At 48.4% G+C, this 18,731-nt stretch overlaps 1 protein-coding gene across 4 annotated transcripts in view; it reads left to right on the top strand.

The window, feature by feature from the left end:
- Nucleotides 1-1,527: 1,527 nt before the first annotated feature.
- Nucleotides 1,528-18,731, top strand: part of PUM2 (pumilio RNA binding family member 2) — a 67,142-nt gene continuing 49,938 nt past the window's right edge. For 3 of the 4 annotated variants that reach the window (XM_027855652.1, XM_027855650.1, XM_027855649.1), the window contains exons 1-4: nt 1,533-1,598; nt 7,768-7,876; nt 14,160-14,347; nt 14,933-15,102. In XM_027855652.1, coding sequence (XP_027711453.1) covers nt 1,548-1,598; nt 7,768-7,876; nt 14,160-14,347; nt 14,933-15,102 — 518 coding nt within the window. In that variant the 5' untranslated portion in view covers nt 1,533-1,547. Of the gene's footprint in view, nt 1,599-7,767; nt 7,877-14,159; nt 14,348-14,932; nt 15,103-18,731 lie in introns of all 4 variants that reach the window. The other variant, XM_027855648.1, reaches the window with a different exon arrangement.

The following is an 18,731-nucleotide window of genomic DNA, read 5'->3' as shown; positions in this document are numbered from 1 at the left end:
TCAGATTTCATAGCTTTTGAAACCCTGTGCCCTGGTCCCATCTTCCTGTCAAGTTAGGGTTGGTGTTGAGAGGGCTACCAGAGGCTGAAGCCTCAGCCCCTCTTTTCATCCCCACTCCTCCTTAGTCAGACCTCTGGAAGAGAAGTCCTCATGGGCCAATCTCTTGGTCGTTCCTGCCTTGGTCCTAGGCCTTCCCTCAGAGTTGGGGAGCAAGTTGAAGGCCTCATGATGTTCTTTCATTCTTCACTTCTGGGCTCAGTGCATCCACTGTTTTCAGCAGATCCTTCCTTCCTCACCGGCCTTATTTTCTGGCCAACTTTGGCACCTTTTCCTATGTAGGTTAATGCCTGCTATCCTTTGCTTGTTCAAACCCTGCCTACTGGTCAAGGCCTGGTGGAGTTGCTCAACTCCTTTTACTTAGCTACTTCATCAGTTTTGTATTTGTAGGGGTGTGTGTGGGTGTGGGTGGCACGCATGCGCGCATACACACATACACACATCCGCACATCCGCATCGGCAAAGATTCCCTTCTAGTATCTGAAGTGGTGTCAGGAGCCATGAGGGAGGGCAGTTGCCTGTAGCCTGTGTAAAGCCATGAAGGTGGGAGAGATGGCTTGCTGAGTTTGGGGAGAGCCTTAGGGTCACAGCTGAGAGGTGTTTGCTTTTATCCTGAGTGGAGAGGCAGTGCTCTCAATTCTGTCACCTTCCTTCAGGGGATCTTGTGATGATTGAAGGAATTCACCTCTCAGAAGGTTGGGGCAAACTTTGATGTGCTTCTGCTTGTTGTTGGTATTTGTTGGAGGGGTAACACCAGAGCTGAACCTTGTGGGGAGGCAGAGACCAGGAGGGATTCAGCTGCTCATTTGCCTTTCTCCATCCTAGAGAAATAAGATGACGGCCGCTAGGTGATGACATGTTGAATGTAGGAGTATATGATAAGGGGAAGACATCTGGAGGCAGTGCTGGGAGCTGGTCTCTGCCGACAAGGGCCCTTGACTCCTGGGCACAGAGGCAGGAGGGAAGGAAGCAAGCAAGACTAGACCAATGGTGGACATCGAAATGACAGCCGAAGGAGAAGAAAGACGCTGTTCAGGCGCGTAGTGGAGGCTGACCTTTGGTTTCAAGGAGTCATTGCCGAGTGGCGAGGAGAATCCCAGCAGCCCCTTCTCTTTTAGGGAAGCTGTGATGGGTGCCCTGGGTTTAAGGTGCTGCCCAGGACATGAAGAGCACGGCTAGATCTACTCCCTGATCTTCTGTTGGCATATGTCTGATATAGATGGGCATAAAAAAGGACTGAATGAAACCTCTGTTCTATTGGAAATGATGAATTCAGAAGTCTTCAACATAAAATAATGAGCACCTCTGTGTTAAGAGAGAGGGAATTCCTGGGCTCTGCCCCGGTGTCTCACCAAGATCTGTCTTTTCTAGTGTGGGGGGTGGGGGTGGGCAAAAACGCCCAAGGCTAAAGGTGAAGGTGCTCTTCTCCAGGGAGAGTCTAATTTTTTCCTTTTCTTTTTATTGTCCAACAGGTTTGATCTGTGGATGAAATGAATCATGATTTCCAAGCTCTTGCATTAGAATCTCGGGGAATGGGAGAGGTAAATATTTACAGACACGAACATTCACAGAAGACTTTGGACTCAGTCCCTGGAAACATCAGTGAGAAATTTATTGACACGTTGAAAGTAACAGCAGTCTTTCTAAAGTGTCCCAAACCATACTCCTCGCCCCCCACCCCCACCCCTTGCCCCCCCAGATTTTCATTTACAGCTCCTCGTGGTTGTGGGTTCTCAATGTGGTGATTTGCATCTGGGGGAGTCACTGAGTTTGTCAGAGAGCTTGGGGCTCAGGCAGAGCATGAACCCCGTGGTTAGCTTAGTTTTGTGCTGAGAGCTGCAGGTCAGGCCACTTCCTGTAAGTGCTTGCTCCTGAGGGCTGCTGTTTGTGGTCAGTCGTGGGTCAGTCCAGTGGCCTGCAGCCTCCTAAGCTTCCCTTTTCTCCTCCTCCCCCTCCCCACCAACACATCTCAGAGGGAACCTGCCTACTACGAGTTGCCATATCCTGAGCACCTTAAGGTTTACAGAATGCTTTCCTGCCTTTAACCATTTAATACGCCTAGTGAGCCTATTACGTGAGTGATTACGGGGATTATTATTTCTATTTCGTACATGAATCAGCTGAGGCCCCAGGGAGGCTCCTGGTTTTGGCCAGGTCACACAGTACATATCAGTGAGGATTTGAACGGGGGTCTTCTTGACTCCCCAGTTCAGCCCCCTTTCACACTAACACTCCTTAGTGCTCCACTGTATAGAGATTGAAGAAGCATTAACAGATGACAGTAAGTGTCATAATGGCTTCCATGTTGTCTGACGTATCTCCCGCAGTGCTGATGTTAGCATTGTGTCATCCTAAGCCTTCCGACAGAGCCGAGAGCTTGCCGAGGTTCCCAGTGTTCAGGCCCCGCTTCTCCCTAGTACGTCAAGGCCAGGCCCCCAGCCTCCCATCTCCAAACCCACTGCCAAGCAGTGTTGTATAGCCAAGTCAGTTCTGGGTCCCAAGCGAGGGTCCCCAGGATAGCCTCAGCACAGCCAGCCCTGCCTCCTTGCAGATGAAGGACATTGGCATCATAGCAGGGAGAGGAAAGAGAAAAAGGCACAGCCCTTGCATCTCGGTGCTTCTTCTCCCCCTCCGAGAAGCCCCACGTACCAGGCTGAGGACTGGCTGCAGAGTGGAAGGGACCAGCTCATGCCTCCCCACTGGCCCCAGACACCAGCCACGTTCTTTGAATGGGAGAAGAGGGAAACCCAGGATGTGGGGAGAGTCAGGACGGCTCCTCAGCAAACCACTGCCCACGACCTAGCCACCACCTGGGGAAGGGGCAGCTGGACAGCTTTCCTTCCAAGGGAAGCGGTGTAATTCTCTTAAGTGAGATGTAGGTACTGCAAAATCCCATTTATTGGTAATGTCTTCCATAGAGAAGTGAGTTTTTTGTGACATTGGAGGGGTTGCAGCATCCCCTCATTCCCTTTCAGTCGTTTAAAAGACACCATGAGAAACTTGCGTTGTCCCAAGTCCAGTTTCCTTCTTCGTCATCCGACCCCCTCAATCCTGCCCCTGTGACAGGTGACTCGGAAGCCTGTGCAGCTTTTCTTCTCTGGGTATCTGTCTCCCACCAGCCTTTCTGTCTTTCCCCGTCTCACAGGCAGCTAGGAACCTTCAGGGATTTCCTTCTTTGCCTGTGGGGGTCTCTCACCAGCCTTCCTCTCCTCCTGCCCTCTGACAGGTGAGGTGTTTTTGTTCCACCCCAGAATTCCTTCCACTCTGTAAACTTAAGTGTTGAAGTAAGTAAGTGTCAGCATCCATGAAGTTTTTCTTTGTTATTTTCTTAAATCTCCAACTCCTGTTAAAAAGGTCTTTTCCGTAGAACGACCTGGGTCCGAACTGTTGTGCCCAAATGGGATTTTGCTGTTCTCTGACTCAGCACATTGGCTTTCTAGGAAGTAACTGGAGCAGTTTCCATCTAAGGTTCAAAGCACTGCATGTCTATGGGATGCCCCTTTTTGATGATGATGATGATGATGATGATGATGATGATGATGTTGATGAGGAGGAGGAGGACGACAATGTGCTCTCCTTCAGTGCCAGAGATAGAGAAGTTTAGTGAGCCACTAGCTCTCCGCACTTGGCTTTTGTGGTTTTTCCATTAGTGGGGATGAATTTGCATTAGTCTGTTCACAGAGCTCCAGCCGTTTCAGCTTGTGACCAGTGGAATGGTTTGTCTGAGTGGCCCCCGGGAAGTGGGATATCCTTGTTGACTTAGCCTTCGGAGCAGCAGAGTTCTCCACCCACTTCGTTTAAACTTGCCTCCAAGCACAGAGGATTGACCCTCTAGAAGTGTATTTCTGTTGTAGGTAATAGAGGAAAAGTTCCCACCCCATGATCATAGCTTAACTGGGCCAGACTTTAACTTGAAGGACTTGGGGAATGAGTCGGGGGGGGGGCATTTTCCCTAGCTTGAAATACCACCCTTATTGATTCTGCCTCTGTCCTTTTTCTTCATTATACCATTTACTTGGGCTTAGCTCTCTGGAAGGGGAAACGGGGAGGGAACGTAGGCGTCCGCTGGTCCTCTTGGAAAGATGGGGGTAAATGGAAGAGGACCACGGCTGGACAAAAGCAGAAGCTGTGTTCTAGCAAGGTGCTGAATGGCACGTTAGAGAGCAGCGTGCTTGACTTGAGTTTCTGGCAAAGTCCTAGAATATCTTTTTTTTTTTTTAAAGGCAGTTGGGGTTAAGTGACTTGCCCAGGGTCACACAGCTAGTAAGCATCAAGTGTTTGGTCTGAGGTCAGATTTGAACTCAGGTCCTCCTGACTTCAGGGCTGGTGCTCTTATCAGCTGCGCCACCTAGCTGCCCCCATGTTCTAGAACATTTTATCAGATAGCTTCTTTGTGAGCACTTAGAGAAGGAGCCAGAAGGGCTTCTCAGGAGCCGGTTGTGCCAGAGCAGCTCACTTTACTTCTTGGACAGAATCATGAGACTCATGGGTCAGGGCAGAGCTGGAGATGACATCTGCGTTTCAGAGTAGAATTGGAGGAAGTGTCTCCAAAGCTTTGAGGACGGGATAGAAACATGGCCTAGAAGCTGGTATGGTTCACTGGTATGGTCTGGAACTGGTGCAATGGTTAGACCCAGAGAGGTGTCAGGAGGGAGTTTCCGCAAATGCTGAGCAGCCAAAGAAAACTTCTTAGGATGCTGACGAGATGGTCACCCAAATGGGGGTGGAGGGGTGCCCGGGGAGGTGAGGGGCTGGGATAATAGTTGTCAAGAAAGCTGATTCCTGAACAAAGACCTAATGGGATTGTCAGGGAGGAGGGAGCACGTTTTCAATAGAGCCGGCTTTCACAGGAGACTTGGGCCCAGGTAGTCCGATTGGGCTGCAGGGCTTTAAAAAGAAGGAATTTGTGGTTTTTGTGAATAACTTTGGAGTTAGTGGAATTAAAAAATGTGAAGGGTTGTGCAGGGCCTTTCTGGGCACGTTTTTGGCCTGTTAGTGTCTAAAAACTTGCAGGTTATTTGGAAATTGGGATGAACCTGTTAAAGCCATTCCAGGAAGAGGCAGACGCCATTAAGGGCCACATCTGCTGCTCTGCCCTCGGTGGGGCCAATAGTGTATGGCTGGATTTCAGAGGCTGTTTCAGAAACGCTTAGGGCATGATTTTTTTCCCTTTAGTAGCGAAGATGTAACATTCATTTAAATATTTGACTTACCAAAGCATCTGTTGTGAAAATCCTGGAATGAGGAATTCACTTGAGGTCAGTCAGTGTTGTGCCAGGGGAAGGGCGTACTTGTGATAGTGATTCCAGTTTCTTATTTAATGTAAGGGCTTTTAAAACATAAATGTGAGGGTATAGACTGCTAGTGTTTGGGATAAATGACTTGCATCCTAACTTCAGATCTATAGCAGTTAAGTGCCCTTCTTTGTATGGCATAGGTTAGTTTTGCTGACTAAGGGAGAATATTGATGGGCACCTCAGCCTTCGTGGGGGGTAAAGTCCAGTGGAGAAGCTTTCTTTCCTTTTCCCCCATTGAATCTGGAACAAGCTTCAATAAAATGAGCAGTATTTAAAGTTTATATTATAGGTAGGGAGAGTGTGTGTGGTTCAGTGATTGAGTATGTGTAGGATTGAAGGCCATTTCTGTAGGACAGGGCAAAGATGGGTGGTCATGGTGTTATTTTCAAGCGATAAATAGATCATGTTAGGGCTAGTAGAGGTTGTTGGCTCATTGGAATCTCATGGTATCTGCACTGGGAGGTCGTTGCTAGAGGTATTAGAATATTTTACAGGCAAGACTGAATGAGCACAGCGCTAATCAGGGCAGGGCTCAGAAACAAGGCTGATGGTTTCCAGTCCAGGTCTACATCTGATTGTGCTCACTGCCACTGTCAAAACCCAGAACAACCCTGGAGAGCAGAGGGTAGAATGCGAGAAGTCAAGAAAGGCAGGGAATCCTTCTTAGAGATAGAACTGTGTTCTCAGAATATTGGCGAGGCAGAGTGGGGGTAGGGAAAGAAGTGCCAGATTCAGAGGTGGCTGCCTGGCTTCCCTCCCTCTGTGATCACCTCTGGGCGCCAGAAGGGGGAGACAGTGGGCATGGAACATCGCATGTGGCAGACTTTGTGAGGTAGTGATTAATTTAACGAACTATTTCTTTTCCTCTTTTTTTTTAATTAAAAGAAAAATGTAAGGAATAGATCTCTAGAAGAGAAAGTGAGGATATGTTGGAAAATGTGGGTCATGTGGAAGAAATAGTCCTAACATTTTTTGAAATAAATGAGGGGATTTGAGGAGATTTGCTAGATCAGCAAATCTCAAACTTTCTAGAAAGTCTTAGGGCCCCTTTTTATTGTTTTAAGTTACTAAGAACATCTAAGAGTTTTTATGTATATTGGGCAGAGCTATAGGTAGTTAGCATCTTAGAAATTCAAATGTGTCAGTGTGATTATGAAGCTAGCCTTGCCCTTGTCTTCCCTCCCCTGTGCTGTCCCCCTTGCAGTCCTCTCCCCCTTTACCCCTGGTCCCCGGTATCTCCTGAATGTTTCTCGTGATTTGGCCAGTGGTGGGAGGTGGCCTGGCACTCGGAGCACAACGCTCGGCTGGGGCCTCAGACTTCAGTTTACGTCCAGCCAGAGGCTCTGGTAGCTCTGTGACCGTGGGCGCGTCAGCTTCTCTCGGGTGTCAGTGTTCACATCTGTGAAACCAGCCACGTGGGCGAGTAGGGGGGAGCAGATAGAACAAGAAGAAGCGTTTGCTCTAGCGCCTTAAGGTGCACTTCCTCTTCTGGAAGGTTAGCGCTGATTGTGGGAAGGGTGTCATCATCAGAGCAACGGGCATCCCATTGTGCCAGGGGGCTTGGGGGGCTCTGGTTTTGTTTCTGTGCTCCCGGTCCCGTACACACAGCTGCCTGACAGGTGCTCCTGGGTTTTAAGGGGTTTTTAAAAATCAGTGAAACTAAAGGTTTTTTTCCTTTCAAGGCACTTGTTGTCCCTGTCTCCTCCCCCCTCCCCCAGTGCCCGCTGATATTTTCACTCCAGCTCCCCTTTTGGTCTTTTAGTGTGTGCGTGGACGTGACCATTGTCCTCGCTGTATTCTGGCACTGATGACGTCCCCTACCTAGCACACCGGAGAGGCCACGTGCTTCTTTTGTCCTAGGCCCCCTCGGGGAGGTTTTGCAGAATTGCTCGTTTGGGAATTTCCTCCACCCCGGCCGTTCAGAAACAGGCTCTGGCTTCGAGAGGTCCCAGGAAGGTGCCCAGGCCCAGGCCCTCACAGTCGAATTGGAACCCAGGTCTTCAGACCCCTCAGTGTGGCCCTCTTGGCTCATTGTGTCCATCACCTCTTCCTAACTGTTAAACTCCATGCCGTCCGTGTGCCCGGCCGCATTTGGCTGCTCTCTCGTTGTGGTCTGTCTGCGTTGCTTCCCATCCCTAGTACCTTACACAGCTGTGGACACATCTGTACAAATTCATGTTTTTAGTTTCTGGATTTGAATGTCAGCCCTAACTGTGGAATCACCAAGTCAGAGGATGAGCAGTTTGATGCATCTGTTTTGAATAAGTCAAATGAGTGGGCTGCACCCCTCCCAGATTTTCTTAGAGTAGTTTTAAGTATTAAATGTATTAAAATGCTTTCCCTTTGACTGCATGATACATCTTGGTGTTTACAGCAAAGCTTAAACATTATCGTTTTTTTCTTTCCAAAATAGCTTTTGCCTACCAAAAAATTTTGGGAACCTGATGATTCCACAAAAGATGGACAAAAAAGCGTCTTTCTTGGGGACGATGAATGGAGAGAGACTGCTTGGGGTACTCCTCGTAAGTGACAACTTTTCTGTGAATCGATCATTGCTCCACTAATCCTCATTTCCCTGTGCTGAGCTCACCAACAAAATGCTATTGACGTTGTTGCTGGTGAGGGTTCACTGTTTTAAATCAAGTTCTGGAGCGCATACCTACCTGCCACTTTCCAGATCCCTAGCTAACAGCCCCCTTGTGGCTTAAAGAGTGTTGATAAACTAACAGGGTTGTAGGGGAGGGTGCCCCCAGCAAGCGTACCTGAACTTTGTCTCTAAGAAGCTGATCAGCCAGGAGGCGTGGGTTAGAGTGGGGCCCACTGGGAGGACTGCTAAGATTGCCGGAGTCGGGGAGAAGTCCCTGTGGTGCAGGCGACATGGAGGAAAAGTGAATCGCTCAGTTTGGATTCTAACCCCTGGGAGTAAAGAAAATGGCATGGCCTGGCCTAAGCTGTGATCTCGTCTCTTTTTTCAGTCTTAACATGGCAGCTAGATGTGCCCCTCTACTCTCAGGTTCCTGGAGCTGTGTAGCTTCTGTGCTTTGTCACCTGGAGCATCCCTCTTCCCGCCCCTTGTGGGTTTCCTCTGTCTGCGCTGTCTGGGTCCACTGCCCATTTGTGCTATCTCCCCTAATGGACTTGGTGGAAGACTTTCCCTCCAGGTCTTCTCTGGGGATGAGGGGGGGGTGTCTTGGAGATAATAGAGGCTCCTCTCCCTAATCTGTACTCCCCAAGCCCTTGGCCTCACCTCGCATCCTCTCCTCCTGGACTCTTCTGCCAGAGCCCTTCACGTCTCTCCCCTTCAAGGAACTCAGCACGTCCCAACCAGTCTAATGCCAGCAGGAGTTTGGAAGGGCTTCAGACTCTTGAGTTTCTGAATTGAGTGGCCTTTTCCCGAACTTCCTCTTTCTTGATGCCTTGCAGCACTTGGCGCTTGGCCCCTCACCTTCCTGCGACTGCTTTACCTTTGTCCTCCCCCTGCCCTGGGGGCCTCTGCTCAGCCTTTCTGGCTGGGTCATTCTCTGGGTTATGGACCCACTTCACCCTCTGGAATTTCTCTTCTTGGTGATCTTATACGCACCCTCGGGGTCAGTTATTTCCGGGCGGGCCCTCATTAAGCTGCTATGGTCCAGTCCCACACCATTGGCTGCCTAGGGCATGTTTCCCACTGGTGCCCAGGCGCCTCTCAAACTCAGAATCTCCAGATCAGGGACACTTGCTTCCCCCCAAACCCAAGTCTACTTTCTAACCTTGAGGATTCATTTGGACACTGTTATTCTTCTGGTAACCTAGACTCCTCATTCTTGTACCTTCAGCCCCTCCCATCATTGGCACATCTCTCTCCACTGGAGCCCAGCCCTGAGTTTAGGGCAGGAGCCCTCTTACCACCTGCCCAATTGATAGGTCACATCCCAGGCCTGACCAGCTCTTTCTCCTTGTCACAGTCTTGGGTGGTTTGCTGTTGGCAGGAATGTAAGACCCAGCTTCTTGGCTGTAAAGCCCTTCACCTTGCTTGAGCTTTTCCTGAGGATGTCTCATTGCTGAGCTGCCAGAGCCACGTTCCCGGAGATCAGGCTCAGATCAGCTAGAAAGCCATGGGTTCGGCGTGCCTTCTTTTCCCATCTTCTCACGCTTGACTGCTCTTTCTTCCCTCAACAACCCAGCCTCCTTGCTCTGCCCTGGGCCGGGCCTTCCCAGAGTGCTCTGTCCCCGTCCCCCACCAGAATGGCTTACTTTCTTTCTTTCTCTGATTACTTCCAGTCTCCAGCTGGGCAGAGCTCATATGTACGTGTTTGTCTGCATGTTGGTTCCTCTTTAGGTTGGTCACCTTTTTGACAAAGGGAAGGAGATGCTTAGGCCTGGGATTTGGAATAGCGGTTGGGCGGGTCTGGGCTCCGGTGTCGGTCTGGCTGTGTGCGCGGGGAGAGAGCTGTACCAGTGACAGGAGGGGCTGAAGGTACGACAGTGAGGTGCGGAGGGGCACTGCCGTCCTGCGTTGCCTGCTGTGTCCCCAGCCGTTAGCAGCAGTGCCGCGGAAGCACCGAATGAACGTTTATTGACTGACCGCTTGGCCTCTGTGCCTTTGCCCAGGCTGTCTGCAGTGGCCTCTCTCACACAGAATCCCTGGTTTCTTTGGAAGCCCAGCTCCAGTGCTGCTTCCTTTCTATAGGAAGCTTTTCTTGACATCTCCCTCCCCCCAAGAACACGCGTGCGTGCACGCGCACACACACACACAACCCAACAACTTAGCTTCTTTGAGCATGAATGCTTCTATCTCTGTGGATGCATGTATTTCTGTTTCTTCCGCCTTGCTGCTACGGTGTGCATTCCTGGAGAGCAGGGACTTGGGATTTGGGTGCTTGTGTCCTCGTGGTCTGGCACAGTGCTTAGCACAGAGATGCTTAGTTAATGCTTGGAGGAGAAATGTGGAACTCAGAATACCCCGATGTGTGCTGCTTGTATGTGGGACTGAATTTCTGATCCTACAGAAGAATTTTAAAGGAGATTTTACTTTATGGTGAGTCTCTAGAAGACCTCAGTGAAATGACATGTTGCTTACTTAATTAAGGGGATTTGAAACACCCTAAAATCATACCAGATCATTTAGCTGTTTCCAAAATGAGCTTTTCTTTGGAAGTAGAATTGAGTGCGCTACTGTTTATGATAATAATTAGACAGTTACTTTGAACAAGTCTTGCTAAGTCAGGTTGTAGGTTAATAATGGTGGTTAAATCTCTATGATGTTAGAGTTGGCATTAGATTGTTCACATTTTGGGGTGAAAATGGCTCAGGCTTTTAATATTCAAGCCTAAACACTTTCCTTAAATAATCTTTAAGCATGGAATAATTTCCGAAGTCAGGAATTTTGCCTGAATGAACGGGCCAGCTCAGAGCCAGGTTATGCCCTTTTTACAGAAATCAGGGCATCTGTAGTTTGTGTCAGTAAGTGTTCCTACATGCTTCTACAAGTGACATCATTAGGTCAGTGCATGTTTTGAGCCAGAAAAATGTCCCTGATATGCCTTATCTAAACGAGTGGTTCCTTTAAGAAGAGGATTTAGAGACATCAAAGATTTAATTTTGTGAATTGCATTTAAATAATGAAAAATTAGAGGCAAGAATTGAGCCAGATTTTTCATACTAAAGCTCCATTTCTTGATGTAAATTTAATGCACGCTTTGCCAGAACTTGTCCTAGTTTTTTTGTTTTGAAACTACATGTTAGGAATTTTGAGATTCTTTTCATTCTATTTCAGAAAATTCAGTGAGGCTAAGATTCTTTTACTACAGTGGTGCCATTTCAGTTGATTGTATTCAAGTGTCTATAGAAGGCTTTGGAAAGTTCAAAAATTCCTAGTTCAATTAGACATTTATTCAATTAGGCATTAGACATTCATGTTTCCATTCAGTATGGATGCTTGGGAGATAGGTGTAGTGCTAGGTAACCACTCGCATACGTTAGCTCTGCCATTGTTTTAAAATGCAGTAATGTATTCTGGAAATTTGTCTCTGATAATGACTGTAATTTTCGTTTTGGGAAATGTTATAAGCTGTTCTTAATTTTTCTGTTGAGGTATTGATGGAGTTTATTAAAGCCAAAAGTAAATCGCTTGTTTTCTCCAGGCTAAATCAGAAACTGTGAATAAAATTTTGAACAAAATTTCAAGTGCTTCCTCCCAAGCCCAGAGTGCTGGGCACTCTGCTAAGTGCTGGGGACACAAAGAAAAGCCAAGAGACGTCCTTGTGCCAAGAGAGCTTGCATTTCGTGGGGGAAGGCTTCCCATTGGGAAGGCTCGGCCAGACAGAGGTGTTTGGGCAGCGTTGATTGGATGTCAGAGCTGGCGAGGGAGAGAAGGGTCTGAACGTGGGGGCTTGATCTGGAAAAGGTCAGCAAAGTCGAGGGGCCCAAGGTGTGGACCTCTGTAGTGGCGTGTCCTATAGGCAGCCTCCCTTTTCCTGAAGTTCCCTATTGCTGTCAAGGGGCCCACTGTCCTCCTCGTCACCCTAGCTCCTGACCTACGTGTCGTCTTTTGAGTCCTCACTTTCATTGCCCCATATTCAGTCAGGTTATGTCAAGTCCTAGTGATCCTTGAAAACCTTTCTTTCTTCAGACTCTGGTGTCATCTTGGTCCAGGCCCTCATCGCTTCGTGCCTGGACTATCATAATAGCCTGCTGGGGGTTCTGCTTGCCTCCAGTCTCCCCCCTCCAGTCAGCTTTCCACTGAGCTGACACATGAATCTCTCAGAAGTGCAGATCTGACCATGTCATTCCCCTACATCGTTTCCCCCCTGGCTGTTCCTTTGGACTTCTCCATTGTCCCCAGAGACTCATGAACTCTGAAACTCCCACCTCCTCAGCACCTCCTTTCCCCCTCTTTAGAGAGGGTCAAGGTGGATGCTGGAGAGCTCCTCACAGGCCTTGACCGGTAGGGCAGACATGCAGTCCCACTGGCTGCAGGACTTCATCATGCCCTGAGCTCCCTCTTCCGCCAACCCCCGATGAACTAGTCTGGAGGGAGAAGAGAAGAGGACCCAGGACAGAACCCTGGAGGAAATCCAATAGTTGAAGGGTGTGGTCTGGAGGAGGAGCTGCCGGAGAGAAATAGGATGATCTTAGGGATGGGAGGGTCAGGGAGGGTGGTTTTCAGGATATGGGAGACAGGTTTGTAGGCAGGAGGGAGAGATTGAGGGTAAGTGAGAGAGGGGGCGGTCAGTCTGCTGGAGGATCCCAGATAGGAGGGGATCAGCCTTGGTCAGGATTCAGGCCGTTAAGGAGCAAGTGAAAGTCGATCAATGTTCGCTTGAAATTAGTGTCAGAGGGTTTCAGATTTAGAAGTGGACCTTGGCCAGCCATCCTGGGCTGTACCTGAGCAAGAATATCCTCTCCAGTGTCCTTAGGAGCATAGTAATGTAACAGTTAGAACTCTGAAGGGGCCTTAAGAGGCTGTCCAATCCACCTCCCTCTTTTTATGGATGAGAGAGATTCTGAAACTTGTTATGCAGATTATGCAGCTAGAAAGTGCTTGAGGAAGAATTCAGAATTGGGTCTTTCTGATTCCAAATCCAGTACTCTGGTCTGTGTCACCTAGCTGGCTTTTTTAAGTGAACAATTGTATTTATGTGGCTAGTTAGCCGGGCTAACTGCCTCCCCAGCCTTTCAAAGTTGATTTTCCTGTTGATTAGATTGACTAGAGAATGAGCTGAGGTTCTGCACCCTGTTGGGAACCATTTCTAAAACTTTGTGACAAAAGTTCCTTTAATAAGTTTTTCCTCAGTTACCATATTTGAGTTTGTATTATGTGATCATTTGTACTTGCACTTACCTTAAACTATCTTTATCTTTTTTTCCCCTGCCACCTCAGATGCACAGGGGCTGGAGCAGTGGGCCTAGAGTCAGGAATCCTGAGTTCATGTCCAACCTCAGACACTCACTGTGTACTAAGTGACCCGGACAAGTCACTTAATTTCTGTCTGCCTCAGTTTCCTCTTCTGGAAGATGGGAGCCATAATACTAGTTACCTCCTAGGATCGTTGAGGATCAAATGAAATAATTTTTGTAAAGTGCTTAGCACGTAATATTTACCATATCCATGCTAGCTTACACACACACACACACACACACACACACACACACACACACACACATTCCATAAATGTTTCCCTTCCTTCCCTCTCTCCCTTCTGTAGTAGTATTAAAAAGTATTACTCAAGCTAAAAATACTCAGAAGGACTCATTTTTGTCTACATGGAAAGTTACAGTGCTAGGAATCGGCCTGCTTATAAATCTTTCTTAAAAGAAACTAGCCAGTGGACAAGGTAGCTTGGAATTAGTGATCTTGGAAAAGTTATTCATCGTGTTGGTGAGCCAGGTTCTGGGTGGGGAGTATGATCTTGCTTGATGGCGCTTGAGGTATGCCGGTGAGCCTGCTTCCTGTTAGGGAGTGTCAGTCTCTCCCCTCCTCCCCAGCTTGTCCTAATTGTTCTTTGTGGGGAATTGTTCTCCTGAGGGGGCCTGTGAGCCTTGGGTTGGCCCCTAGTCCTCCATCTCAGCTGTTATTTTAACCTCTTCCCCAGTGCCCAGATTTTCTCCGAGTGTCTCTTAGGTTCTTTCTCTCTACTTCCCAGTAGCTCACAGGGCCTTTGTCATCTGAGTGACTGTCAAACGAGTATCCTCCCATAGAGTTTACATTGAGTAGTATTTAAACTAAAATATGGTAGGGGGTTTCTTCCCCTCTGTTTATCTTGTAACCTCTTTGTTTAACTTGGAAGTTGACGTGGTTTTCATTTTATTCTTTCTTCCAAACAGACCATTCGATGTCCCAGCCTATTATGGTACAGAGAAGACCTGCACAGGGTTTTCATGGAAACAGTGAAGTAAATGCCGTTCTGTCTCCTCGATCCGAAAGTGGAGGCCTTGGCGTGAGCATGGTAGAATATGTATTAAGTTCTTCTCCTGCAGATAAATTGGATTCTCGATTTAGGAAAGGAGCTTTTGTAAGTACCTCCGTGCTTGGAAGAAAGCCTCAGTCCTTTGCTTGTGTCTGATTCGGTTCTGTTTCTGTTTTCTCATATTTGGTTATCTTGGCTGCGGTTAGGGAGGATGCTTAGTTCTTGTCCCGTCCTCCTTATTTGAGGAGTCCCAAAACAGAGAAACACAGGAGCTTTTGGGGAGGGAGTTGGGCTTCGTTATAGCATAAAGCGTAAGCCCCAGTAGCTTCTTCAACCAGTCTTTAAGATGAAATTTTAATTCCTCGTAGGGGAGCCCTGCACATTGCAGTTCAAATGTGGCACCTTGCAATCCCAAGGAGATTCTCTCTGTGTGAAGCAGTCCTCGTACTTTGTGGTGTTAGTGCTTTCCTAGCCCCGCTATAGTTAAGGTTGCATTAGCGCTTCCATTATAAATGGCGATGGTTTTGGATTCCTTCCAGTTCTGGCCTTTGGTAAACACGGGAACCACTCAATTCCACCTTGAAGTGTATTTGTTGTTTCTGTGCACTGCAGCGTAGACTTGGGTCACCTTAGGGTGCCTTTTCTGTGTGCTCGTAAATATTCAGAATCAAACAGATTCTTTCTCCTCAGGGCCCTAGAGATGCTGAAACAGATGGACCTGAGAAAGGAGATGAGAAAGGCCAGGCTTCTCCGCTTGAGGAGGACCCAGACAGAAACCTTAAACAAGGAGATGAGCAGGATTCTAAAATAAAAGGCAGAGGGTTGCCCAATGGAATGGATGCCGATTGCAAAGATTTTGAGTAAGATTTTCACTTTCTCCCAAAGACAAGCATGTCCTTACTGGGCTGTGGGGCTCATCTAGACGCTTTCCCAGGTGCCTCCCATTCTGCCTATGTTACTACTGCACTGCCTGGGAGTACGGTTTTTTGTTACTTGTGAGCGAGGCTAGCTGGTTTTCTCAAACCCTTTGGATCCTCAGAATAATTCTTGGGCAGTGCAAGTCCTTTGCAGCATTTCAGATGAACAGCGCTGTGATTGAGAGCTCGCATTCGTTCTGCTACGTTCTCCCCTGCCAAACTCTCCCCTTCTCTGCCCAACAGTGCCTCCTCTTGTCTGAGCTCCTGGTGGTGAATCCTCCCTTCTCCTCTTCTTCCTCCTCCTCCTCTCCATCCTCCCCCTCCTTTTCCTCCCCTCCTCATCCCTTAATAGTTTGGCCTGAGAAGACGAAGGCCTTGTTGTAGCTGAGAAGCAGCGACCCTGCCATGACCCCATTGAAGGAGTCGGGGTTGGTTTTGATGGCAAGAAGACAGTAGATGGTGGAGATGTGGGAGTTAGTCCAAAGAATGCACTTCATTGCTTTGAGGGATTAACGTGGCCCAGTCATCTGCAGATGGACTTGAGCTTTTCCTTCGAAGGCTTGGTTCTTAGAACGCCAAATTGTCCAAATTTCACAAGTCATTGCTTCCTATTGGTTTTCTGTTCATCAGCTTGTGTCGAAGCAGATACTGAAGTAACTGTGTCTAAAAGCCTATTACCCACATGTCCAGAGGGGGACTAGTGTTTAAATCTGTTGCTTTTAGATCGCCAAAGCAAGGGAGACATTGGCATAAAATGGTTTTAAAATCAGTGACGTAAAGAACGCCTGAGTGCAAGACAGCATCCAAAACCAGAAAACCTCTTTTTAGAAAAAGAAATGAATTCAGTGAAATGCAAAGAATTCCATTTTGAAAATACATCCTGCATTTGCTCCCCAGCTCCTATCAAACACAAATTTCACCTGAGACTAATTAATGCTGAGTTGACCATAAGCCCTCAGGATGCACGTCTTTATAATTGAAGTGTTAAAACAACATTAACTATAGCAAGAACAACGGCACCACTGAAAGGGGCAGACCCTAAGCACAGTAACCATGGAGAGACCAACTTCCTATTGGCAGCTTTTTTTTGTTTTTTTTAAACAAGTGAAGATGTGTTTTGTGGAGAATACTACAGTTTTGGTTTTCCGAATAGAAATGTTTTACATTCCTATGAAAGTTCTAATTCTATTCTGTGTTAATAGTGCTGTTATTTCTTATTGTTTCTAATCGCCATGGATTCAGCTTCAGTCACTACATGACATAAAACATTTTCCAGAACCAGAGCCATTGGTGCGTCATCCCAGCATCCTAACAGTCATATGGAATGGTTGAATCTCCAAAGCTTTCTGGGGGAGACTTGGGAGATTTTTGTCAGTTCTGCTCATTTTCTCCTTCCTGTTCATTCAGCGTGGAAATGAGTCCCAGTGTCAGCCTGAACAGATGAAGTGAGAGTCAAATGAAGCTTCAGTTTATGGATGGATACGTAGACTTGCCCTTAATATCAATGGGAGGGAGGGAGCATGGTCTTCTCTTCAGCATCTGGAGAAGACTGAGGGCGTTAAAAGCACTTTGTCAGGGTCATCATTGGTCACGATGAGCATCTGAAGTAGTGAGCATAGAGTGTGGCGAGGCCCAGCAGCACACCGCCGTACCAGGAAGTCGTTCCTGCTTCCCTCTGGCCATTCTGGGGCTGCTTGGAGTTATGGTCCATGCTGGGCTCAGGCTCAGATACTCTCACCTCAGCTTGCCCCTCCTCCATCCCAACCAAGTCCAGAGAAGGCCACCCACTCAATATCGCCGTCCCTCACAAATACCCCCTGTCCACGGTCAGGAGCTCTGCAGTACCCTTACCTGATCACGTTGTGTGGTCACTCCACCTCTCCCTCTACGTTGTGACTCCAGACCTTGTTCCTGGTCCTCACTGTGGTCTCCACTTGACCCTGAGTTCTCTGCCAGGCTGTTCCCCCCAGCGCTAGCTGCCTCCTCCCCTCCCCGTTTCAGCCCTCGGGGAGCCAGTTCACCTCCATGTCGTCGTCCCGTCTCAAGTGCCTGGACCTCTGTTCCAGTTGCTGATCTTGCCCTGCCAGGCCTCAGGCCTGGACTGCAGAATGAAGCTGTGGTTCCATAGCTCAGTGAGATCCAGCGAGGCAGACCTCAAGTCACTGTCCTGCGCCCTATAGCGGCTCTTCGAAGCCTTTCCTCTGTCCTCAAGCCTCCTGTGGCTTCCCCTCCACACGACCTTTCCAGCTGAGAACCTGGCCTCATGTTTTTCTGAAAATATTGATACCATTGTTTGAGAGCTCTGTCTTCCCCTCTCCTCCTCCTTGTCTCATGTCCACCAGATCCCTTCCACAATCTGAACACCTTCTCTTTTGAAAGGCAAACCCCTCTTCGTTGCTCAGGTGATCCCCATTCCATCCCATCTCCGTCATCTTCTCGCTTGTCTTTAGCCCATCCTCATCTGCTGGCTGTCTCCCCGCTCCTCCTTTTTGCTCCCTCCTTCAAAAAGGATCTGTCCCTGCCCTCTTAGCTGCTGGCCACATCTCTCCTCCCTCTTCTGGCACACCTTCTTGAGAAGGCCATCTCTCGCAGGTGCGTCCACTTCTTTGGAGGTAGCGGGTATCTCTGGATTGGGCTTTTCTCAGTCCTCATCCTTCTCCTGGATCCTCTCTCCCTCCTGGTTTACCTGGTTCTTGTCTTTAGCTGACAACTCCTTCTCAGTCACCTTTGCTTGCTCTTCATCTGGGTCATGCCTGTGTCCCCTGGTCCCTGTGCTGGGCCTCCCCTCCCCTGCTCTCCATGACTTCACTTGGTGGTCTCATCAGCCTTCCTGGATTCTTTTTTTCTTTTTTGCTTGCTTTTTGGTGAGGCAGTTGTGGTTAAGTGACTTGCCCAGGGTCACACAGCTAGTAACTGTCAAGTATCTGAGGCTGGATTTGAACTGAGGTCCTCCTGACTCCAAGGCCAGTGCTCTTTCCATTGCACCACCTAGCTGCCCCCTCCCTGGATTCATTTACGCATCCCTGTCTTCTCTGCTGACCTCAGCCTCACATCTCCTCCTCCCTCATTGTCCTTCATAGGCATCTTAAAATCGGTTCAGCCCAACTCATCCTCTTCCCCAAAGCCTCTCTGTCTTCCTGACTGCCCTATTCTTATCCAGGTGCTTGCCGTCCTCCCAGTCACTCGAGCTCACAGACTCGTCCTCCTGGACTCCTGGCTTTCTCTACCTTTGCCCACCTTTCCTCTGTGCCCTCTTCTCCTGATGTTGCCATTTCCCCCAGTAGGCAGGCCCTCATCACACCCAAGAGCCTGCTAGTTTCTCCTCATTCAGTGTCACTGGACGCTTTGCTCTGGCACTCTGCTCTCCCTGTTAAACTCTGCCTCCTGGCTTCCCTCTTCTACAAGAAGCCTTTCCTTATTTCCCCTTAGTGCTAGTGCCTTCCCTCTGGTAATTACCCCTCGATTTATCCTGTCTGTGCTTTGTTTGTACCCATGTAAGCTTGTAAGCTTGTGAGCTTGAGGGCAGGTACTGTCTCGCTACAGTGTCTGGACACTTAAGAAATGTTTGTTGA

The sequence above is a fragment of the Vombatus ursinus genome, unplaced genomic scaffold, assembly GCF_900497805.2.
Source record: "Vombatus ursinus unplaced genomic scaffold, bare-nosed wombat genome assembly UNPS02010980.1, whole genome shotgun sequence".
Taxonomy (NCBI): domain Eukaryota; kingdom Metazoa; phylum Chordata; class Mammalia; order Diprotodontia; family Vombatidae; genus Vombatus; species Vombatus ursinus.
This window is presented reverse-complemented; position numbering and strand designations above follow the sequence as displayed.